This window comes from Emys orbicularis, chromosome 3 (genome assembly GCF_028017835.1).
Source record: "Emys orbicularis isolate rEmyOrb1 chromosome 3, rEmyOrb1.hap1, whole genome shotgun sequence".
In the NCBI taxonomy this organism is placed as follows: Eukaryota; Metazoa; Chordata; order Testudines; family Emydidae; genus Emys; species Emys orbicularis.
In genome coordinates this window covers 116,768,537-116,794,737 of record NC_088685.1, presented here as the reverse complement: position 1 = coordinate 116,794,737, position 26,201 = coordinate 116,768,537, and the positions used below count along the sequence as shown (strand labels likewise).

General features: G+C 40.0%; 1 protein-coding gene across 1 annotated transcript in view; it reads right to left on the bottom strand.

Annotated features, from left to right (window-relative positions):
• PLEKHG1 (pleckstrin homology and RhoGEF domain containing G1) overlaps window positions 1-24,921 on the bottom strand; it is an 81,676-nt gene extending 56,755 nt beyond the window's left edge. Inside the window, exon 1 of the mRNA XM_065401806.1 lies at window positions 24,388-24,921. Coding sequence (XP_065257878.1) covers window positions 24,388-24,807 — 420 coding nt within the window. The 5' untranslated portion in view covers window positions 24,808-24,921. The remainder of the gene's footprint in view (window positions 1-24,387) is intronic.
• Window positions 24,922-26,201: the final 1,280 nt, after the last annotated feature.

The window sequence follows — 26,201 nt, the reverse complement described above, 5'->3', positions numbered from 1 at the left end:
GGGCGGTAGTGACGGACGGATGACGACAATTACCCAAAAGCAACCTCGACCCTTTTTTTTTTACCCAGAAGGCATTGGCGGCTCGACCCAGAATTCCAATGGGCAGCGGGGACTGCGGGAACTGTGGGATAGCTGCCCACAGTGCACCGCTTCCAATGTCGATGCTTTCCCCGTTAGTGTGGACTCACAAAGTCGAATTACTGTCCTTAGTGTGGACACACACGTTCGACTTTGCAATATCGATTCTACATTTTCGATTTAAGAGAAATCTAACTACCCTCGTAGGGTAGACATACCCTTAGAGACGCTCCCAGTTATTCATTTACAGGATGGGACTGAACATCTTTAAAGAAGAAGATACAAAAGACACAGGTCAATGGGTAAAACTGCTTCAAACAAACTAACAATGTAGACATTCTCCTTTGTAAAAAGGCAAGCACATAAAACATACATGACAAGTGTTGATCAATGTCAATATTAAAATGATTCTTACCCACAAAATAAAACCAGATATCAAATTCACAGTCATCCTCTTCAGACAAAGGCCTGAGGTGGGGAAAAAGCAGATTGACCAGACATTTTGCCTTCAATGTCTTAGTGTCTCATTCAACAATTGAGGGCCCTTCACTGCAAACACTCTCCTCTCCAGCCCCCAACATGCTCATATCTAGGGATTTAGCAAGAATGCCTCAGCTGACTTCAAGTGTTGTAGCAGCAAGTAGGAAGATAGGTGGTAGTGAGCAGCCAAGACTTAAACCATATGTGTCAATATCTTTAATTGCAGCTAAAAGCAAGTTTCAGAGTAGCAGCCGTGTTAGTCTGTATCCGCAAAAAGAACAGGAGTACTTGTGGCACCTTAGAGACTAACAAATTTATTAGAGCATAAGCTTTCGTGGGCTACAACCCACTTCTTCGGATGCATAGAGAGTGAAACATATATTGAGGAGATATATATACACACATACAGAGAGCATGAACAGGTGGGAGTTGTCTTACCAACTCTGAGAGGCCAATTAAGTAAGAGAAAAAAAAAACTTTTGAAGTGATAATCAAGATAGCTCAGTACAGACAGTTTGATAAGAAGCAAGTGTGAGAATACTTACAAGGGGAGATAGATTCAATGTTTGTAATGGCTCAGCCATTCCCAGTCCTTATTTAATCCTGAGTTAATTGTGTCTAGTTTGCGTATCAATTCCAGCTCGGCAGTCTCTCGTTGGAGTCTGTTTTTGAAGTTTTTCTGTTTTAAGATAGCCACCCGCAGGTCTGTCATAGAATGGCCAGACAGGTTAAAGTGTTCTCCCACTGGTTTTTGAGTATTATGATTCCTGATGTCAGATTTGTGTCCATTAATTCTTTTGCATAGAGACTGTCCGGTTTGGCCAGCAATGCCCCTCTGCCATGTAAATTGGCCAAACCAGACAGTCTCTATGCAAAAGAATTAATGGACACAAATCTGACATCAGGAATCATAATACTCAAAAACCAGTGGGAGAACACTTTAACCTGTCTGGCCATTCTATGACAGACCTGCGGGTGGCTATCTTAAAACAGAAAAACTTCAAAAACAGACTCCAACGAGAGACTGCCGAGCTGGAATTGATACGCAAACTAGACACAATCAACTCAGGATTAAATAAGGACTGGGAATGGCTGAGCCATTACAAACATTGAATCTATCTCCCCTTGTAAGTATTCTCACACTTGCTTCTTATCAAACGGTCTGTACTGAGCTACCTTGATTATCACTTCAAAAGTTTTTTTTTTCTCTTACTTAATTGGCCTCTCAGAGTTGGTAAGATAACTCCCACCTGTTCATGCTCTCTGTATGTGTGTATATATATCTCCTCAATATATGTTTCACTCTCTATGCATCCGAAGAAGTGGGTTGTAGCCCACGAAAGCTTATGCTCTAATAAATGTGTTAGTCTCTAAGGTGCCACAAGTACTCCTGTTCTTTTAGCTAAAAGCAAGTGGAAAGCCAGTGCAGCCTTTGGAGAATTGTCATAACATGCTTCCTGTGACTAATACTGCCAAGCAAGTGGGCAACTGCCATCTGCACCAGCTGCTTATTTTGTGTATATATTTTATCTACAGATTTATCTGGCACCCAATGCCACAGCTTCTGGATACCATACAAAGATTAAAAACAATATTGACAAATATGTTGGTCACATCAAGCAGGCAGAATAAGACAGCTGAATGCTGGATTCATATGAAAGCAGCTCCTTACAATTAATATAAAGTACAGTGAAAATGCAGTTGTAAGTAATTCACAGGTTTGCTCCTTGTTACTATATCCTATTTGCTTGACTAGAGGGATCAGTCTAAGGGTTAATTTTATAAATTGTTTAAATCAATCCACTCCTTTAAAAAAACCAAAACTATTTAGTTAGGACTTCTCATAAACAAAGGGAATTCTCTCTGTAATATACTCACTTACACTGGCAGAAGACAGGTCACTATTTTAAAACAGCTCTCGCTTACTCTGTAGTTGCTAATGAATACACCTGCTACATAAGAACAGTCATACTAAGTCAGATCAATGGTCCATCTAGTCCAGGATCCTGTCTTCCAAAAGTGGCCAGTGCATGTGCTTCAGAGGGAACAAACAGAACAGGTAATCATCAAATGATCCATCCCCTGTCGCCCATTCCCAGCATTTGACAAATAGAGGCTGGGATACTTCAGAGCATGGTTTTGCATCCCTGCCCATCCTGACTAATAGCCATTGATGGACTTATTCTCCATGAACTTATCTAGTTCTTTTTTGAACCCTATTATAGTCTTGGCCTTCACAACATCCTCTGGCAAATAGTTCCACAGGTTCACTGTGCGTTGTGTAAAGAAATACTTCCTTTTGTTTGTTTTAAACTCACTGCCTATTAATTTCATTTGGTGACCCCTAGTTCTTGTGTCACGAGGAGGAGTAAATAAAACTTCTTTATTTACTTGCTCCACACTAGTTATGATTTTATAGACCTCTATCACATCCCCCCTTAGACGTCTGTTTTCCAAGCTGAAAAGTCCCAGTCTTATTAGTCTCTCCTCATATGGAAGCTGTTCCATATCCCTAATAATTTTTGTTGCCCTTATCTGTACCTTTTCCAATTCCAATATATCTTTTTAGATATATCCAGATCTGCACGCAGTATTCAAGATGTGGGAGTACCATGGCAATATGATATTTTCTGTCTTATTATGTATCCCTTTCCTAAGGATTCCCAACATTGATAGCTTTTTTGACTGCTGCTGCACATTGAGTGGATGTTTTCAGAGAACTATCCACAATGATTCCAAGATTTCTTTCTTGAGTGGTAACAGCTAATTTAAAACTCATCATTCTGTATGTATAGTTGGGATTATGTTTTCCAATCTGCATTACTTTGCATTTATCAACATTGAATTTCATCTGCCATTTTGTTGCCCCATCACCCAGTTTTGAGAGATCCCTTTGTAACTCTTTACAGTCTGCTTTGGACTTAACTATCTTGAATAGTTTTGCATCATATGCACATTTTGCTACGTCACTATTCACCCGTTTTTCCAGATCATTTATGAATATGTTGAATAGGACTGGGCCCAGTACAGAACCCTGGGGTACACCACTATTGACCTCTCTCCATTCTGAAAACTGACCATTTATTCCTACCCTTTGTTTCCTATCTTTTAACCATCTTTACTGATTCATGAGAGGACCTTCCCTCTTATCCCATGACAAATTACAGTAACTCTTCACTTAACGTTGTAGTTATGTTCCTGAAAAATGCTACTTTAAGTGAAACAATGTTAAGTGAATCCAATTTCCTCATAAGAATTAATGTCAAGGGGGAGAGGGGGGGCTAGGTTCCAGGGAAATTTTTTTTGCCAGACAAAAGAAAAAAAAAAAAAATATATATATATACACACACACACACACACACACTATGAGTTTTAAACAAACAATTTAATACTGTACACAGCAATGATGATTGTGAAGCTTGGTTGAGGTAGTGAAGTCAGAGGGTGGAAGAGGGTGGGATATTTCCCAGGAAATGCCTTACTGCTAAATGATGAACTGGCTAAGCCCTCAAGGGTTAACACATTGTTGTTAATGTAGCCTCACACTCTACAAGGCAGCATGAATGGAGGAAGGGGAGACAGCATGGCAGAGAGAGACAGACACACACCGTGTGTGAGAGAGAGAGAGAGAGAGAGATGCATTGCCCCTTTAAGTACACTGACCCCACTCTAAGTACACTGCCTTTTTAAGTAGATCAGCAAGTTGAGACAGCAGCTGCTGCCAGCAAGCTCTCTCCATCCTGAGCCCTGTCGTGTTCCCCCACTACTCTGTGGAGATGGGGGGGGGCAGGAGCAGGGCAGAGGGGAACACCCTGACATTAGCACCCTTCTACCCCCTCTCTCCCCCCCGAACAGCAAGCAGGAGGCTCCCGGGAGCAGCTCCAAGGCAGAGGGCAGGAGCAGCACATGGCAGTGGGGGGAGGGACAGCTGAACTGCTTGGCAATTTATAGCCTGCTGGGCGGCTACACAGGGAACTTTGGGGAGCGGGGAGCTGATGGGGGGCTGCCGGGCCATCCTGGTTCCAAGCCCCCACCAGCTAGCTCCAATGGGCTGCTCTTCCTGCAAGCAGTGGACAAAGCAGGCGGCTGCCAACCGACGTTATAAGGGAGCATTGCGCAACTTTAAACAAGCATGTTCCCTAATTGATCAGCAACGAAACAACGTTAACCGGGATGACTTTAAGTGAGGAGTTACTGTATTTTGCTTAAGAGCCTTTGGTGAGGGACCTTGTCAAAAGCTTTCTGAAAATCTAAGTACACTATATCCACTAGATCACTCTTGTCCACATGCTTGTTGAACCCCCTCAAAGAATTCTAGTAGATCAGTAAGGCATGATTTCCCTTTACAAAAACCATGTTAACTTTTCCCCAACAAATCATGTTCATCTATGTGTCTGATAATTGTGTTCTTTACTATAGTTTCAACCAGTTTGCCAGGTACTGAAATCAGGCTTATTGACCTGTAATTGCTGAGATTTTTTTAAAATTGGCGTCACATTAGCTATCCTCCAGTCATTCAGTACAGAAGCGGATTTAAATGATAGGTTACAGACTACAGTTAGTAGTTCTGCAATTTTACATTTGTGTTCCTTCAAAACTATTGGGTGAATATCATCTGGTCCTGGTGACTTACTAGTGTTTAATTTATAAATTTGTTCCAAAACCTCCTGTACTGACACCTCAATCTGGGACAGTTCCTCAGATTTGTCACCTAAAAAGAATGGCTCAGGTTTGGGAAACTCCTGCACATCCTCGGCTGTGAAGACCGCTGCAAAGAATTCATTCAGTTTCTCCGCAATAGCCTTACCTTCCTTGAGTGCTCCTTTAATATCTTGATCATCCAGGGACCCCACTGGTTGTTTAGCAGGCTTTCTGCTTCTGATGTACTTAATATAAAATTTTTGCTGTTACTTTTTGAGTCCTTTGCTAACTGTCCTTCAAATTCTTTTTTGGCCTTCCTAATTATATTTTTACACTTCACTTGCCAGAGTTTATGCTCCTTTCTATTTTCCTCAATAAGGTTTAAACTTCCACTTTTTAAAGGATGCCCTTTTGCCTCTAACTGCTTCTTATACTTTGTTGTTTAGCCACAGTGGCACTTTTCTGGTCTTCTATGTTTATTTGGGATATCCATTTAAATTGCTGGAAAATTTCCTATGACCATACTTAGCAGATTATTCTTATTGCTTCCACCCTTTAATATTCACCCCTTCCCCAGCGCAAGCATTCACTAGTGACAGCAAAACTACAAATACCATTACAGCCTCACCTTGACTGAGATGATCATTCCTATCACTCCTCCAGTGGCGCACACGCTTGCTCAAGTTATTTTAAATCTCACAGCTTTCTGCCACTGCAATTTTAAATCTTCACCAGACACGCTGACCTGTCCTCACAGGGAAGGCTGCAATCCATAAATGTCAAGATAATTAGCTACCTTAACCAGCCACATCTAAAACTCATCTGTGTTAGCTGCAGCAACTGTACTTCAATATATTATTTGAATTGGCTCTTTCAGTAAAATATTCATAGAGAATTTTTTTAAATGCTCTGCAGAGAAAGGACATCTTTCATCCACATGAAAATGTTACTGTTAGACAGATGGTGAAGGGATGCTATCTAATGGAAAATATTTCTAGCTCCACACAATATCTATGCTGTCCATGTGCATACAATACCCATGACTAAGGCGGCAAGTCAATTTGAAATTAGTCAGAAATTGACTTGAAATGTTGGTTCATTGTATGGCTTTAAGTAGATTAAAAAATTAATTGCAATGAATCACAAGATTAAAAAATTAATCGCGATTAATCAAAAAGATAAAGACGAAGCATGAAGGGGCATATGAATGCAATGCTGGCTACAACAAAGCCATGCAAATGCCTGTTCTCACTTTCAAGTGACATTGTAAATAAGAAGCAGGCAGCATTATCTCCCATAAATGTAAACAAACTCGTTTGTCTGAGCAATTGGCTGAACAAAAAATAGGACTAAGTGGACATGTATGCTCTAAAGCAGGGGTGGGCAAACTTTTTGGCCTGAGGGCCACATCTGGGTATGTAAATTGTATGACGGGCCATGAATGCTCATGAAATTGGGGGTAGGGCTGCGGAAGAGGTCTCCAGGTTCCAGGGATGAGGAATTTGGGGTGCAGGAGGGTGCTCTGGGCTGGGACCAATGGGTTCAGAGGGTGGAAGGGGGATCAGGGATGGGGCATGCTGCTGGGGCACGGGGGGGAGGGCGGGTTCTGCTGGGGGTGCAGGCTCTGGGGTACAAGAGGGGCTCTGGGCTGGGATTGAGGGGTTCAGAGGGCAGGAGGGGGATTGGGGCTGGGGCAGGGGATTGGGGTGCAGAGGACTCAGGGGTGCAGGCTCCAGGCGGCGCTTACCACAAGCAGCTCCCAGAAGCAGCTCCCTCGCTCCAGCTCTGAGGCGTGGCCAGGCAGCTCTGCGCGCTGCCCCATCCGCAGGTGCCACCCCTGCACATCACATTGGCTGGGAACCGCGGATGGGGCAGCGCGCAGAGCTGCGGGGACAGCGCCTGCGGATGGGGCAGCGTGCAGAGCCACCTGGCCATGCCTCTGCGTACTACATAGGAGCTGGAGGGGGGTCATGCCAGCTGCTTCCTGGGATCCGCATGGCGCAGGGCAAGCGCCCTACCCCGCTCCCCGGCTGGAGCGCCGGAGCGGGCCAAACCCCCGGCGGGAACTGAGGGCCAGATTAAATGGTCCGAACGTGGCCCGCGGGATGTAGTTTGCTCACCCCTGCTCTAAAGATTTACATTGTTTTGTTTTTGAGTGCAGTTATATACAAAAAATAATTCTACATTTGTAACCTGCACTTTGTAACTCTTTATCTTTCATGATAAAGAGATTGCACTACAGTATTTGTATGAGGTGAATTGAAAAATACTATTTCTTTTCTTTTTTACAGTGCAAATATTTGCTTTCAAAAATAATAATATGAAGTGAGCACTGTACACTTTGTATTCTGTGCTGTAATTAAAATCAATATATTTGAAAAGATTAAAAATAATCCAAAAATATTTATAATAAATTTAAATTGGTATTCTATTATTTTTTTATTTGAGTTAATTAGTTTTAATTTTTAGTTATAATTAGTTATAATTAGTTTTAATTAATTAGTTTTTAGTTAATCCCGTGAGTTAACTGCGATTAATTGACAGCCCTACTTTTAAGACCAGCAATTCAATAGACAAGAACATCAAAGTTAATTTCATATATTCTTTATGGACCAAATTTTTCACATCAATAGTTATCCCAAAGGAGATATTTCATCCTAACCCTTTGTCTCAATAAAGAAGCAGTAAAAAGGACTAATGTAATGCAATTTTTTTCACATAGAATATATGAAATTAAGCTGAAAATTTTTGTTCTACTGAAGGGCTGGAGTCAAAACATACATTGTGTTAAACTTTAAATGCATCTTTGTGTTATCTGAATCAAACAATGCACAACTTATAGGCACACACAAAGCACACTTGCACAATGTCACATATGAAAGCTATTGAGTCTTCCAACTCAGTCTCTCATTGTAATAATGACTCCAAGCATTCAGAAAAGATGACCAGGCTAAAAACGGCATTACTACACCATCTACACCTATACACAACCTCTCCACATGCACAATTTACAGCTATTTGCTACTAAATTCAGTTCCCCAAATAAATACTTCTTAGGATAGCTTCTCTTTTATATTAGCATTTTATATTGCTAGTGATCCAGTTGCTGAACTATTGTGATTCCCAATTAATGTTTTTCCTTCAATTTTATAATAGCTTTACTTCAGAAAGCCCTCATCTCACCACCAAATTTTTTTTAAAAAAGTCAGAACCATCCATAAAATTTGTTGGCAGTTTTGTTTGCTACAATTTATTTTGATTAAGCAATTTAATCATCTCATATGTTTTTACTAATATTTCACGACCTACCCAAATTAATTGTGAACTATATATATTCTGACAGTACATAGTAAAGTATTAAATATTTACATTTTACCGATATGTAAACATATGTATATTTACATATGTACAGTCTGATTGCCATAGATGTCTGATCCATATATTTCTTCTATTACATACAATGTATGTTTATTTAACACAAGATACTAATAAACCAAATGTCTGAAAATTCTTAGCACTTTTTGCCATCAAAAAAGAAAGATGGTATCTTTATTCACAAGATCGGGACGGGGGGGGGGGAGTGGGGAAGGAATTCAAAGCAAATGATTTTCAGTGATACATGATTTCTCTAAAATTAAACAGTGAGGCTGGAAGCATATTTTCCGGGCAATACTAAACAGACTCAGTACAAACCTGTCACTCATTTGCCAGATAATTAAATCCTTAGGTTGCTCATTTCACATAAAACCGCAAAAAAAGATTTTATGTGACCCCACCCTTTTCTGATGCATTTTTAAAGCAGTAACTCAAAAATCATGTCATTAAAGAATTATTTAAAATTCATACTCAAAGAATGGTTAAATGATTTTGATGTGGCCCTGAAACATACAATTTTACAAAAGAGAAAAAGTTCTGGGTCTACAGAACATGCACTTTTCATAAGCCACTTAACTGAAGTGAAATCTTTTCCTCATCCTGTATCTATCCTTGTTCATACACTCATGTCTTGTTTATCCTGTTTTTCTTGAAGACTATGGACAACCACAGAACTTGTACAGATATACCAAACAAATAAAACCTGATCAAGAGGGGATGGTGCAACTTTCCCAGTCTTTGCACACAAACTGACGGTGTAAGGAACCCACTGGGAACCTTCCCTCCAACTCCAGCTGATTTGGAAGGATGGGATCTAGACAGGGCATTGGGCTGCTTAGTATGATATGAAACCAGAAGAGGGTTCCATAATCCCACAGTACACAGGACTAGGAAGCAATATCCTGAGGTCAGAGGGCAATAGGCTTGAGAGTGCTCCAGAACCAGCATTAGAGCAGGAGCCCCAGCCAGAGGCAACAACATGAGAGAGGGCTGCTGAGAGAAGTCAATTTGGGCACTGGGACAGGAAGGCTGAGAGCCAGGCAGAGTCACATCCTGTTGTTGGCAGGGGATTAGCAGTAGCTGCAGCAGGAGGCTAGAGGAGGATGGTGTAGAGAAGTTACAATTATGCCATTAACCTTATACTCCTTGGGGTCTGAGTTAGGAACTGATCTTCACTGGTACTATAACAAAGCAATTGTGCCCAGGATATCTGCACATTTTAGTTTCCAGTAGCCCTCGTACAGGAATGATCTGTTACTCAAAACATGAGAATGCGTATGGGAACCTTCTAGGGCTAGAGCCTATAGAGCCTCTGTGCTTGGGAACGCCTACAGTGCTTGCCTCCAAGCTCATGGTACACAGAGCACACTATCAGACAGCTAGAAGGACTGCGGTACCACAACACTTTCAGCAATACCCTGTGGTGGGGTCGGCAACAATCTTCCAAATACCGCATATAAATATTTTCTTTCACTTCGTTTGTAATCAGCAAGTTTTACCTGTGATTTAGGTGCAGAATACTGCAGTTCTCGGATTCCAAAGGATGTAGAAAATGGTTCCATAGGTTCCTTTTTTCTTTACTTACTACTGCATCACTTGGGTTTGTGGCGAGAATAAATACCAGCTGACAGGCAATCTCACTTGGTCTATGGCTAATTTCCGCAGTTTGTGCTGGACTGATTAGCTTACATATTAAGCATAGATAATTCTTCATAGATAGCTGAGCAATACAAGTGGGTATCATGATACAGTAAAAGGATCCTCTATTTACTTGCTGTATGTAGAAAGAGCAAAGATTGATGGTGAAGGCATTTGATGAGAATATGATAGGAAGAAAGGCTAGAAATAGAGAAGGGTCTTTTTTTTTTTTTTTTTTTTAAGTTCAGCATATCAGAGTAAAGAGGTCATGACAGATTTCCCCATACACTGTCCATAATTAGGGGCTTGCAGAACAAGCTGAATTTTTATCCTTACCAAAGAAACTGAGAAAGATATCCCCATATCTAACTGAATGAAAAATTCCTCCATAACCAAGGTGACTTCCTCACAACACTCATTTGAGAGAGAACTAATACTGTCCCCATTTTAGAGAGGGAAATAGACAGATAAGGACCAAAAGTGCTGAGATCTGGAAACGGCCATTGACTTAATCTGCACTTATATAAGGCCATAGAGGAATTTAGTATCCTAGCCAAGATTAGCAGTCAGGAATTCCTATCCCCCAGCCCTGTGCTTAGACCACTAAGACATGCCTTTCTTCACTTCTTAGATATATGGACAAAATAGTGCCAGTCTTTGAAAGCTGACTTATATGCAGTAAGTAGCTTGTAGTTACTTATTGTTTAGAAATCTTTCATGGTGTACAACGGCAACAGCATGGCTTAATCAGAAGACCTGGTTGTACGATACCAAGTTTTCAGAGTAAAGTCTGTCCAAAGAGTTCTAATTTGATCATTTTTGTGGTAAAACTTGTCCATATAGCTCTACGGAAAAAACAGTGAGGAACAAAGACTGGACTTTTCAAATATGTTTAAAACATGCCAGAAATTAATCAGGATTAGCCCCCTCTCCTTTTATCCATGCCTTTTACTCCAAAATATCTGACTACCTTTGAACCTACACATTAAATATATCAATCACAGCAGCCCACTATACTCAAAGGTGGTGCTAATTTTGCCTTTAATGGTAACTGCACAACTAAAAACTAGGATTTTCAAAAACAACAACTCTTTTTAAAAGATTTTGAGAAGAACATGCTAAAAAAAACCCCACAAAGATAGACTTGTCATTGGTCACAAATTGAAGTTTGCACTGCCAAGAAAGATAGCTTTAAAGTTTGATGGCCAGACTAGTCAGCATAAAGAAGCTGTAGATCACTTCATACAGACAAGTGAATCTGTACTACAAACCGCTATACAGACATTTTTTCAAACGGCATGAATACCAATGTCAAATAGGGTCACCAGATAGCAAATGTGAAGAAAAGGACTTTTTTTTTTTTTTTTTTTTTAAGGGGAAGGGGTATAGTTACGTATATAAAACAAAGCCCCTAATATTGGGACAATCCCATTATTATCGGGACGTCTAGTCACCCCTAATGTCAAATAGCCTAGTACTAAATGTGAAAAGATGCAGTAGTCTCCATTTAAAATTAACCCTTTCGGTGCCTTAAGAAAGTCCTTGTGATATTTAGAGATGCTCATATGTGGCTCTATAGATGCAAGCTGTAGCGTCTACTGCAATGTTATCAGATCATCAAAATTCTGAAGTTTTGCATTAGTAGGTGAAAGGTATCACAGGACTGACAGAATATCATTCAACAGAAACATTTACAAAACTCTGACAATATTGTCCACCCTAGCACAAAATTAAACACTGCAGTGCTGAACTGGTCATACCATTTGTTAGTCAAACCTGTGCCAAGCCAGTTATGGGCCATCTTAGCAATGACAGGGCTAGCCAAATGGACCCTAGACAAAAACCTGTCTAATTCTTGGGACACCTAGTTCATCACTATGATTTTCTTTCTGCCTGTTCCAGGTTATTACATGGATCAGCGTTCATGTCGCAATCCTCGTCAGTACTGGCCCAAGCCGGGGAAGCTAATGATCTAGCCAGCAGACCAAACTCGGTGATTAATTCTGGTCACATGCCACCTGAGGCACGTTGCACATATGCTAAGAAGACTATCAAGTCATGGCTGCAGCCACAGACTGGTCTTTGGTATCTTTACTCATAGGAGAGTGGGTAGCAGTTAAATTTGGAGATTAGGAATGGAAATCTTGGGGAAAAAACCCACACCTTTAAGCAGTTTACTGACATTCCACTGACAGGCTTTGTGAGGTCACCATCCATCAAACTTTTCAGGGACTCATAAGAGAAAAGTACACAAGACAAAAGAAGCCATTTGTTCAGTAATTATGACACTAAATGGAAACATTAAACAGTAAGGCACAGCAATTAGTGTGTCAAATATTCTCTGGTCACTGAACAGATATAATAATCTCTCCCAAAGTTCCTAAAGCTAAAGCTGGGTAGTATCAATAGAAACTACCCACACTGGGTATTATCAATAGAAACTATAATCATCACCCTATAGCCTAGAATTTAAATAAATAAATAAATAAATAAAAACCTAACAGATGCATTTAGAAGTATAACAACTGACTTACACATTGTGCTTATGCTATATTCTATTACACTTTTCTGCATGCAAATAAAGCTATTGCACAGATACTTGTTTTTACAAAGCACCTTTCATCTAAAAATCTCAAAGTTGTGAACACATCTTATAGATTAATCATCACAATGGGAATTGGTAGGTACTGATTATAACCTTTTTATAGACAGATAAAGCAAGGCACAGAGAAGTTAAGGTACTTGATGAAGTCACACAATGAAAAAGTGGCATGGCCAGTCAGAGAACCCAAAAGTCCCAAATCCTAGACCCCTACTCTGTTCAAAGAGCCTTCCTTTTATGACTAATTTATGGCATGGCTGAGCATTAAAAATCTTTAAAGGCATTCTAAAACACCTTCTGAATCAGTTTACATTCTAGAAGAAAAATTACATTTATTTTAAAATATAGACAGACAGGAAGTCTGGTGAGTCTGTTTTCCAAGGAAAAAAAAAAAAAAAAAAAAAAAAAAAAACTTAAAACCAAGTATAATGAAAACAAATACATATGCTTTCTTCACTAGCCACATGGCCAAAAATTTAGGAGTGGATTTAATTACTACCATTTCAGGGTGAGTGATAAGTTACAATGCTAGAAGCAGGACATGCCAGTGGATGGTTTGTTACTGAAAAGGTTTCTTTTGTTTGCAAAGGGTTTTCTTGTGAAACCACAAAGATGGCAACTCTTCCCACCTCCCCCAAACAAACCCAAAAAATAAACTGCAAGACAGCACTCTTTCTCAACTCAAAGACATACACTGTCATGGGTTTGTTTTTTTTTTGCTTTATCATCTATTCAGGTGTAAAGGTCAGAGGTATTCCCTAGCTAACAAAGATAACAGTTATGACAGAATTTATATATAATAATAATAATTCAAATTTAAAGATCAATAGTCAATTATTTATATACTCCAGAGAACACAGTCATGATAGCTTACTCATTATAAAAAACAAAAAAGTCTCAGAAGCTATGACCTGATTGGGAACTCACTTTGCTTTTCTTTTTAACTGGTTACATAACCAAAATTACCTTTTGGGTGATTTTATTGGTTTGGGGGTTTTTTTGTTTTTGTTTTGTTTTTGGGGTGGAGGAGGGAAGGAAAGGAAATTACAATCATTTTGCTCGGATCTGTCGTCATGTTCAAAAGCTATTGCAAACCTTAAAATTATCACTGAAAACTTCTAAGCACAAATCTACCAGTCAGTTCTTCTGTCTACCTACTGTTAACTTACCTTCCCAGCATTGCTGGGCTTCATAGAAATGTACATAACACCAAGAGCTACCCATGTGCGACCCGGGAGTAAATCAGAGCCAGAGGGCAGGGGTTAGCAGATGTATTGTCTATGGCTTTCTAAATGACAAAGAGGTTCTATGGGTCTCACTACATGGTAACACAACCCCATGGTCCAACCTCACTTTAGTTACAGAGACAACATTTCACCCTCAGAATCTCTTGAGGATGACAAGAACTCCTAAATGGTGCATTCCACATATAACTATACTTTTTCCCCCTCCCCTCAAAAGAAAAGAATCAAAGCTTTCCAGAACAGAAGTAGATTAACTCTCACCCTTTTATCTACTTTGATTTGCATTTAGAACAGCATTTACTAAGCTGTAAACAGACAGCATGGTTGAGTGATTTATCCATTGCTCCAAATAAAGTGAGCACAATAGCAGTAAGTCTTTTCAGCAATTCGATAGTTCATTGGAGCAGCAGTAGCAGCTATCTTGGCCACTTATCCTCCACTGAAAGCTTTACAAAGATTAACAGTGGATTTGTAGAAGGCTTATTTATTACTGTAGCATAATTTACCATTTCATACTGATCAAAAAACAGTGGGTTTTTAAAGTCAGCTTTAAGTTGTTAATTATTATTATTTATTTGTATTGTGGTACAGCATAGGGTCCAAGTCATGTTTGGGTAGGCACCGGGCAAACACAAAGAGATGGTCCCTGCCCCAACAAGTTTACATTCTAAAATGAGAGACAACAGGTAGATACAACAAACAGATAGGGAAAAGCCCAAGGGGATTATTATTTTTTACATCAGAGTTTTCCAGCTACTAGAGACATATTGAGCAAGAGATAGGAACAGCTTTTACTGTGAGAAATGAGATAAGGCAATTATAATGTCTATTAGAAATGAAAGTATGAGACAATCACATTTAGTCAAGGCTTTATGTATCTCGTATGAGGTTAGCCTAGAACCAATCCTAATACGTGCCTTAATTTGCACATAGTATCTCCGTTTTAAGCTCTGCTCTATTGGATTAGAAAGATATCCTTTGTTTACAATATACTTTATTCATACTGTAATAAGCCCCTTCTCTGGGCAAAAATGACTATAGCAAGAAAGAACCTTTTGACCAGGGTGCAGGCTGTAGGAGTCATAAAAGTGTACATAGTTGGCATAAGGTTTTAATTTTCTAGGGTAACTTGGAGTATATAGAATCATAGAATATCAGGGTTGGAAGGGACCTCAGGAGGTCATCTAGTCCAACCCCCTGCTCAAAGCAGGACCAATCCCCAACTAAATCCCCAAATGGCCCCCGCAAGGATTGAACTCACAACCCTGGATTTAACAGGCCAATTGTCAAACCACTAGGCTATCCCCCTCCCCAGTATAGGAAACTTTTAAATCTGAAATAATATAAGACAAACATATAGTAAAGAACAGTATATGCACACCCACTCACTCACTCTGGCTTTAGGATATTTAATATGGCCTATGTCCAAAAAGCAAAAATACCATGTGCAAAACTGAAAGGGCCCATTAAAACAATAAGATTTTGCCTCAGGAGGCAAAGGTTTGAGTTACATTAGCCGATTCTTGCAGGAAGCAAGAACAACTGTTTACACATGTAACAAGACCAGGTATATTTCTGAACTAGACATCTCACCCTCCAATAATCTTAAATATGGATTACAATAATATACTTTTAAAAACACCAAAAATAGAAAATAGAAAAACACTGATGATATAAACATTTAAAATATATTCATTTCTAGAAAGAAACAGCAAGCTCCTTACTGGTTATTTTACAGAAACCATTTCCCACAGCAAGGAACACAGATTAGGTTAATATATCAGAATTCTGTTCTAATTTACATTGGTATAAATCCAAAGAAACTCCATTGACTTCAGGAAGTTACTCTGAATTTACATTGGGGTAACAGAGACAAATTTAACCTCCGCTTTCACATATGAATACAATTAGTCAAAATTCTCCCTGCCTTTGCAGCCATTTATCCTCAGGGAAGTCAGTGAGACTGCACAGGTATGAATGAAAACAAAATCTGACAATTTTTCCTTCATGTCTCAGTGTGCCAGCAATGAGAAAGTTCACCAGAATAAAAGACCTGTGTATCTAACACCATCCACAATTAGAAAAATCTCATCAGTATAATTATTTTTAATAGCCATGAACAAATTGTATTTGCAGGTAATTTAAATTGCTCATCCAAATCTTTTAAAGACCTACAGAGCTATTTCTGGTTAGCACGAAAGGAGAGTGAGCTAATGGAAAACTAATCTGCTTATAACTGCTTTTTAAAGTCTTACCTTTACTTGGAATTTTATCTTACTAAAAGGGGAAAGTGGCACTAAGAACCAAGATATCTCAGTATGAATTTTATTATTCTACTTTAAATCTAAACTGAATGGCTTTTCTCTCAGTAGGGGGGGCAGGCAATGTAAAAGTTTTTAGCTGGCCTCCCAAAGGGGGAAAAGCCTGTTTCTAAAGTGTCACACTGTTCATGGAGAAAATTAAAGTGAACTGCTTGAACACCACACACCTATCACCTGCATTCTCTCTTTTGTGCAGGAGATTTAAAATAAATAAACGAACCCTGTCAGCAATCTTTCTGAGGCTCATATTCCCTTGCCAAACAGTAATGCCTATCCCTGAAGCTGTGGTATTGCCCTGCAGCTTTACAGGCATCATTATGTTAGTGCATACCTAGCCTTTTGGGTTTAATGTGTTCAAGAAAATACAGATTGTGAGATTGGATGTCAGGTTCACAATAGCAGCCCCTCCCATATCGGGTGATCTCAAAACACTAAGAAGAACGTTATCGGTTATAATTATTACTATTTGCTGATTACAGCACTGTCACAAAGCGCAATGGATTTATGCCTGTCTTCAGGGGGCCTAGTAAAGACTTTTTGCATCTCAGCTATCTTTTCAACTATGTTCAAGTAACTTTCCACTGAGCAGCCTCTGGAATGTTCTTGTCTAGGAAGCATTGCTTAGAGAAGGGCATTTGCTATAAGACAACCTATTTCTTTTTTGATGGGTACCAGAGTCTGTATTCTTAAATGGAAAAAACTACCAGTTATTCCTGTTTTTAACATAATTTCCACATACAATTACATATAGGAAACATCAGGCACCATACTTAGGAGTGAAAATGGTAGTTGGAGAGGGAAAGACAATGGGAACAGAAGAAGCCTATGTCTTTAAATTTGCATAAATGTGGCAACACATATTCTATTAAGAGTAATGTAGTTTTCATACTCTAGACATGCAGAGCTTCCATTTATTATAGACCGGGCTAGTAGCACTGGTATTGTTAAGGTTACCTGAAACTTCCCATTATGAAGTTTTCATAAAGTATACCTGTTTTCAATTGCTCATAAAATTTTGCCAAAGTTTAATAATTTGGGCTGAAATGTTAAATCCTAGGCATCTGCCTCAGGCTGAATTGTTCTGGACGTTTTCAGCCAAAACAGTTTAGCCATATATGAGAAAAGTTCTAGTGAAAAATACATTGTTTTGCCCACGTTAAATTCTGGCAAACTTTTCTTTCAAAAGCTCTAGTGCTCCCTTGCTTTGGAGCAGGGACTTGAAATTTGGCAGGTCCCTTTGCATTGGGGACGTGCCTTTTCCCATCCCTGTGAAAATCTGACCAAATCTGACCAAGTTAAAAGCCTTTGAGAAATTGCAGTTGCATGTACTCAGTAGAAATGTCTTAGATTTTACCAGCGAAAGGGTGATTGAGTCAGGGAGTCTAGAAGGGTGAGACTAGGACTTGGTGGTACTTGGATTAGAATCCTGAGGAGTGGAGACTGGCGAGGTAAGAAATGTAGGACTGGAAGAGACCTCAATAGGTCATTTAGTCCAGTCCCCTGCACTGAGGCAGGACTAAGTATTATCTAGACAATCCCTGACAGGTGTTTGTCTAATCTGTTCCTAAAAACCTCCAGTGATGGAGATTCCACAACTTCCCTAGGCAATTTGTTCCAGTGCTTATCTTACACTTAGGAAATTTTTCCTAATGTCTAGCCTAAACCTTTCTTGCTGCAATTTAAAGGCCATTCCTTCTTGTCCTGTCCTCATTGGTTAAAGAGAACAATTTATCAGCCTTCTCTTTGTAACAATCTTTTATGTACTTGAAAACTATCATCATGTCCCTCCTCAGTCTTCTCCAGATTAAACAAACCCAGTTTTTTCAATCCTCCGTCATAGGTCATGTTTTCTAAACCTTTAATCATTTTTGTTGCTCTCCTCTGGACTTTCTCCAGTTTGTCCACATCTTTCCCTGAAGTGTGGTGCCCAGAATTGAACACAATACTCCAGATGAGGACTTATCAGTGCTGAGTAGAATGAAAGAATTACTTCTTGTGTCTTATAATTCCTGCTAATACATCCCAGAAATACATTTGCTTTTCTTGCAGCAATATTACATTGTTGACTGATGTTTAATTTGTGATCCACAATAACCCAGATCCTTTTCTGCAGTACTTCTTCCTAGGCAGTCATTGCACATTTTGTATTTGTACAATTGATTGTTCCTTCCTAAGTGTAATACTTTGCATTTGTCGTTATTCAATTTCATCCTATTTATTTCAGGCCATTTCTCCGTTTTGTCAAGATCATTTTGAATTCTAATCCTGTCCTCCAAAGCGCTTGCAACCCCGCCCAGCGTGGTATCATCCACAAACTTTACAAGTATACTCTCTATGCCATTATCTAAATCATTTATGAAGACACTGAACAGACCCGGACCCAGAGCAAATCCTTATGGGACCCCACTCGATATGCCCTGCCAGCTTTACTGTGAAACCTTGATAACTACTCTCTGAGTACACTTTTGCACCATTTGTGCACCCACCTCATAGTAGGTTCATGTAGGCTATATATTTCTCTAGTTTATTTATAAGAAGGTCACGTGACAGTATCAAAAGCCTTACTGAAGTCAAGATGCATCACATCTACCATTTCCTCCCTATCCACAAGGCTTGTTACTAGGGCTGTCAATTAATCACAGTTATCTCACGCAATTAACTCACAAAAATTTATCGTGATTAAAAAAGTTAATTTGTGAAATTATCACCATCTGTGAAACCCACTGAAGAAGTGTCATGTCCCCCTTTAGAGCTGATCCATGTAGAGGATGGTAATCTACTATTGCTACCAGTTACTCTGTTAGCTCAAGCAGCACAGGTCCATGCTGTGGATCTAAAGTTCCAACCCTGCTGATGACTCATGTTGATGGCAATATGATGCCACACGATGGAATTTCTGGTTTTTTAGTTTACTAGAAAATTGGCCACAAAAAATGTTTAAAGGTTATTAATATTGCAAAGTCAGATTGTCAAATGCTAGGAAATGCCAGAATTAAGGTGGTCTGTGCAACCTTAATTTGTCCCTCTTGCGCCTATGCATTACAATACAGTATTTAATTACATACAGTATATAATACTATTTTTTCCACTGGACCCTTGTCTTATTCAGTGCACAGAATGGATCTGCTGGGGATTAATTAGGATTGTGTAGTGAAGGAGACAGTTGCATGTAGAATCCTTGCTTCAGTTGCAGAAGCTGGAGGAGGTGTAGCAATTACTGTATCATAATGCATATGCACAAGGGCATCAACTTTAGGCTGCACTTTAATTCTGCAACTTTAATTCTGCCATTTGCTAACTCTTTAGTGCTTGAGTTTGCAACCTTAATAATGGTTCTTTTAACATAGTTTTGTGTGTGTGTAATAAGAAGGTCATACTGCACCTAGCACGATGGGGTTCTGACTTCTGCTACTATCACAATATAAATGTTTATCAATAATAGTCATTAGTAGCCACTTGTAGAGTAACAACAAAACCATCAAATTTTTCAGTTTTCCAAAGATTTTTATAGCATTAGTTAACCATTATGAGTGAATTTTTATTTGTCTTACGTATTTTTTTAATTGAATCAAGTTTTGAGAAATTACTTTTAAGAGGAGAAAACATTCTTGCCTTTCTGCTTCCCTGTGTTGTAGGGACTCACTGGAGACCTATGTTGCAGACACTGAATCCTTGCCATGGACCAGTGTGCCTGCTATCAAAGTGAGGCAAGCAGAAAGCCCAGCTATCTGGTTTGGTATCACTAATTTCCCAAAGTAGGCATCAAGCTGAACTAACTCAAAATTATAATGACCCCATAAGTGTCACCTGATTAAACATACCTAACAGCAGAAAAAAGCTTGTTCTAACCCAATTGCTATGTCTGTCCTCTGTATATCCCATGCCTAAGAATCACAAAGTCATTCCTCAAAACAGTAATAATTAAACTACATTTCTAGATAACATACAAAATGGTTTCCCTGAGTAGACTTTGTTTTTAAAAGTGTCCCCGCCTAGGGCAAGAGGATCATGTAGTGAAAACCCTATGCTAACTCCTGTCATTCATTTTTTAACTGTCTAAATACTTCTGCATAAAAATGTACAAGAAAACTGGGGAATCTCAGCAGGCCTCCAATATCAGTTAAAAATCACAACAGCCATTTGCTACGAAAGACCTTTTTGCCTCTGTCCAACAGTTTGGTGCTGTTAGCATCGAGACCACCCTACTTTTTGAAGACTAAAGCAATGCTGACAAAATTTCACATTTAAATAATTGACAACCTCCCCTCCCCAAGTGAAATTTTACTTTTCTCACCCACCCCATCATCTCTCAACTTGAGCATGCTAACTGCAACTTTCTTAAATGCTCTAAAAAACAACAGGGGCAGAGAGGGATACTGCTTGAGATATTACACTGGTCAGTCTTATCCCATGTCTAGCCATCACCATGTTCTTACATGGAACTTCACCCAGCCAGTGTTAATGAACCATTTTTATAGCTCTAAGCTGGTCTTATTTTTCATTTTAGTTTGCAGCCCAGAGTCAATCTTTTGAGAAGTAACCCACCAATATTTTATGTATTTCTTTGCAGGAACAGAATCACAGCTACATTACGGATGGTTACCTATTAGAAAGATCCTCAGAAACATATTTCACTGGCAAAGCATACATAGTTTCACATTACAGATTCATACAGTGCAGTCCCACCCAATTCAGTGTACTTTCTACCTGTCCACATAACCTCCACCCCCACCCCTTTTTACTCTCCTTGCTTCCCCGTTAACCTGTGCTCCAGTTTCTCCTTTATTTCTTACTCTGTTCCTTCTATATTTTCTTTCATTTCCTTCTCAATTTTTGTCTCCTGTGATTTGCGCTCTTATTTCCCTTCAACTTTGCACTGGTTAGTTTGTTCCCCTTTCCTCACACCTTCCTTCCTCCAGTTATATCTTCATAACCCACACTTCACACTCTCTGGTTGTCATCCTTTGCCGCTTCCTTCGCTTTTCTTTTCTCCTTCTCTCCCTGTTTCCTGACAAAGGACCAAATCCCGACCCATATTTATGTGGTAGTGTGCATTAGCTGCTTCTCATTTAAATTTGGCTCCCCAACAAGTCAACTGGCTCCAAACCTGTATGGACCACTTATAGAAGGCTGGGGCTAAGAGACTCATTGCTTCAATGTGTGGCCAGGAGCCACTGAACTCAGAGTTTGGAATGATCATACAAATAAGCAGATCTCCATGGATTCTGCCCTTTTTTCCTCTTTGTGATGCTTGGGCTATTAGGCAAATTCATATGGTATCACTGAGGTCCTGTGGATGGGGGGAGGGGGGGGGGAAGGGGATCAGAGACAGGGTCATGTGCAATGGGTTAAAAAACCCAAACACCACATGAACACTGAGGGAGATGGGGTCCCACTCTTGTCCAATTATCCTTATTACTTGGGAACAGATTTCTTTGCTATGATGGGACCCTATCCTTTACAGCTAAACTAAAAATCCCCTTGCCTAGTATTTTGACTTTCAATTAATCTGCCAAAACCTCACAAAGCTGTGAAGACTTCTTTTAATTAGACATTCTAAATGCTTTAACAGTTTCACAAATGCTCTCCTGAAGAGCAAGTTACAGCACTTTCATAATTGCAAGATGATTTGTCTCATTTACTCAGCATTTGGTGATGCTTAAGCTGTTTCTAGCAGGGATTTATTGGCCATTCTAAATTTAATTGGGTAACTTATTTCAAGATTATCTTTATTTTAGATTCCAGTAGTGTGGTATAATTTATTGTATGTATCTGTATAACATGTGCAGAGAGGAATGGGGGATAAAAGGTAAAAGCAGGCCATGTTTACTGGATTAATCCTGTGTGTACTGAATAATGACGGTACATAGGATGACTTGTTTTAACATTGTAATACAATCTTGCTTTAAACCCTTACAAAAATGAAATCTGAACAACTGATTTTAGCGTAATCCCATCAGTCATAGAAAATACTGTAATTCTGCAGGAAAAGACTTGTGTGAGCTTTTTTTTTTTTTTTTTTTTTTTTTAAAAGACATGCATTGGTATTATCAAAGCCCCAGTAATCATTTCCCCCCTTCACTCTTCTAAATCATTTTGCTTTTTGTCAGTAACAGACCACCTTTTCTTTTCCAGATTAGTGATGCATTTAACACATATAGCTGCCTAAAGCTACATACTATAAAGTTACCAGACTAGACATTCACCTCCTGTGAAATCATCTTGTTGTTGTAGTAAAGCTATACACACAGGGCAGGAGGTCAAAGAGACATAGGAGTCATTTTAATAAGCAGGTAAGGTGCGCAGGTACAGTGGTGATGGGCATGGTATAAGAACCTAAACAGAATTACATACAGAGCCCTAAAAGGCAGGCCACTGTGATCCTTTCCCTGTAGCTGGAAAGTGACAGTGGAGCTTTTTTTTTTTTTTTTTTTTGCTGGGGGCCTGGAGAAATCTCTTTGAAGTTGGCAGGTGTAACATTCACCCTGAAGCTCCTTTATAGAATAGATAGCTGAAACAATAAGGGTCCCTGCCCAAAATACAGGGAGATGGGGTCCCACTCTTGTCCAATTATCCTTATTACGTGGGAAGAGATTTCTTTGCTATGATGGGACCCTATCTTTTACAGGCTGGAGGAGAAGCTGAGCCATATGGGCCAAGGGGCTTCCAAGGGATCTGATACAAAAATGCAGGGGTGGGGGATTGATTGAACAGCAGTTGCACATTTGTGTGCGCGCACACAAAATGGAAAAGCCACAGAAACAGACAGGGAAGGCAGCAAAAAGCCAAGGACAGCTAGAGACAGATTTGTAACGTGAACCTGAGAAAAAGCTGAGAGAGCTTTTGTGTAAAGTGTTGGCTGGAAAGAGGCTTGGAACTGTGCAAAGATGCTGCCTCCTGTTGTCTGATTCTTACTGTGCTCAGGGAAACAGGACTTTGTGTACATTCTTTGTAAATAAACAGGGTAGCATCAAAGAACTACAGGACTCCACCACCAATTTTTCTTCCTAATGAAAACAATGCACAAGACCCTGAACATATTGGCTAATCACTTGGGTTACAAGGGGTAAAAATATTAAATACAAAGGTTATTTTGTTGTTTTTATTACTAGTTAATTAAAACGAGCATTAATTTATGTTAACCTACCAAAGAAGCAGGGCCGGCTCTGGCTTTTTGGCCGCCCCAAGCAAAAAACAAAAACAAAACGGGGTGGCCAGAACGGCAAAGCAAAAAAAAAAAAAAAAAAAACACCTGCGGCACGGCCGGAGCGCGGGTGCAGGGGGACCGGCTGGGGGAGGGGGAGGGAGCGGGTGGGAGAGAAAGAGAAGGGGGCGGCCAGGGCTACAGCAGGGGCGCTGCCACACGGCCCCTCCCGCTGCGCTGCCTCCTGCCGCGAGGGCTCCACTCCGGTCGGCGGGGAGGGAAGGAAGAGGACTGCCCTGCAGGGCGCTCTGGTTCTCCGCGCCGCCGCCCCCTACAGGGCGGCCGGTGCGGGGGGGGGAAAAAAAAAAAAAGCGGCCATGCCGCCCTAGGATTGGGCAGAATGCCGCCTCGAACAATCTGCCGCCCCAAGCACCAGCTTGCTCAGCTGGTGCCTGGAGCCGGCCCTGCAAAGAAGCTACAAATGCTAGCAGTAATTATGGTGTTTTAGGTGTTCATTTATAAAGAAGAAGAGCTCTGTACAAGCTCAAAAACTTGTTTCTCTCACCAACATAAGCTGGTCCAATAAAAGATATTACCTTGCCACCACCCCTCATTCCCTGTTGTGTCTCTAATACCTTGGGACCAACACAGCTACAACAACATTGCATACATTTATAAAAAACATTGTAGTAAGTTTATATGTGGCTCCTGGCAAGTTGTCAGAGCTGCCTGCACTACTGCAAAGTTTAAGTGCCCTGGTTATAAGATCACATATTTTATGGATCCTTTTCTTGTGCATCTCCCCTGTAGAACACTCATGTGATACAATTTACCAAATTAGGCAGTTCTAACCAAGCCTCCTACCTTTACAATGCTCTTTAAATCCTGCACGTACGTCCTCTCGGTCTCCAGAATTTCTTGGACAACTCTGTCAACGTACAGGAGCTTTGGACTTGTGGGCTCTGTGACCAAGGACATAGCACAGTTTTTGTTCGTTCCCTTAGATTCAGCTTTCCTTGGCATATTTGGCCTTTTTTCAAGGCTTTCCTTGGTATTCTGTTGCTCTGTGGGGTTACATCTTTGTAGCTCGTTGCTGCAAAATCGCCTGGCTGGAATCAGCTCTAGTTTTATGGCCCCTGCTTCCTTATCCTGGTTAAACAAACCCAAATGGCTGTTTGAAACTAAGGTCATTCTGCTGCCAAAGGAACTGTGGCTATCCCTGGAGGAGACAGAGGAGGATGTGGAACTAAAGCTGACAGGACGGTCGCTGTCTGACAGTTCCATGGTATTTATTCCACAGTAGCGGAAAGGTCTGTTCCCCCTGCACAAGTCTTCCTTTGTTGTCCTGGGGCCAGGACCCTCTGTCACAGCCGGTAAGACATCAAGAGGCAAATGGTAGTCATCTGAAAAATAAGTAAATGTTTTCACTGTTACAATATCTCATAATACAAATTAGCCAACAGTCATCTAAAACCACATACACACAAAACAAATGCAAATCTGTTGTTCCACAGACAACTGAAACAAAAGGCTTTGGAAGGCTCAATGGTGGTCACTGTGATACAATCTAATACCTTTCACCACTAGGTCAATGTGGCTAATCATTATAGCTATCCAACAGTGGTTTGGTGGCCTGTGAGAAAACAATTTGGTGGTCAAATTAGGCAAGAAAATGCAGTTTCCACAAAATCAAAATTTCCCACAGGAAAAATCTTGATCTTGGTGAAAATTGAATTTTCCATTAGGAAAATTTAAATGAAATATTTCAGTTTGGGTCAGTTGGACTCAAATCAGAATATTTTGTTTTGTTGATCTGCCCCCAATCTTTTAATTTGTAATCAGTTCAATAAAACATTAAACTGCTTTTGCCTATCAGTGCATTGGGAGTTGTAGTTCAGGCCTCCATTCTTTCCTATGGGCTGAGTTCCCTGGAGGACTACATCACTGATAATGCAATACAAATTTCCCTCTGGCCTAGCTCTGTGTGGTGCATCATGTGAGAGAGTCAAACTGGCTAGGGAGCCTCGCCCACAGGAGAGAATGGGGGCATCGGGGTCTCAAACTACAAATTCCCATGAGGAAATGCACTGAGAAGAAAATGCAGTGTAACATAGAAGTGGCTCAAAAATAAGTGTTTCATGTCATTTCAACAAATCAAAACAAATTTTTGGAATGTTTAATTTTGGGGGGGGGGAATGTTTAATTGTTTTGTTCAAAAATGTTGAAACAATTTCTGAATCAATTTTTTTTAGTATTTCCATTTCAGGAAAGTTTTTGCAACTTCACATTTTCATTCCAGTTTCGAATGAAAACAAATGCGGAAATGAGACTTAACTCAATGGACAGCTGTCCACAGTTGATAAACCAAGCTTCTGTCTCAGTAGAGAAGCCAAGAAGTGAATGAGCTTGTGAACTGAACCTTCCTACTCTTGTAACTGGCCCCTCCAGGTCAGAATTGAGGCACACTGGAGGTATGGGAAACTTGCACTGCCACGACTTATGCTGCACCTGGTCTGTGGATAGCCAGAACCTCATTCTCCAGAGAATGCCAAACTGGCAACTTTTGCAAACAAGCACCAAACTCTTTTAAAAATACTTACATAAAAGTGGGTTGCTCTGACTTGTCTACAATGTATTCTGCCCTCTGATGCATATGTGTACATCAACATTGAGGGGTA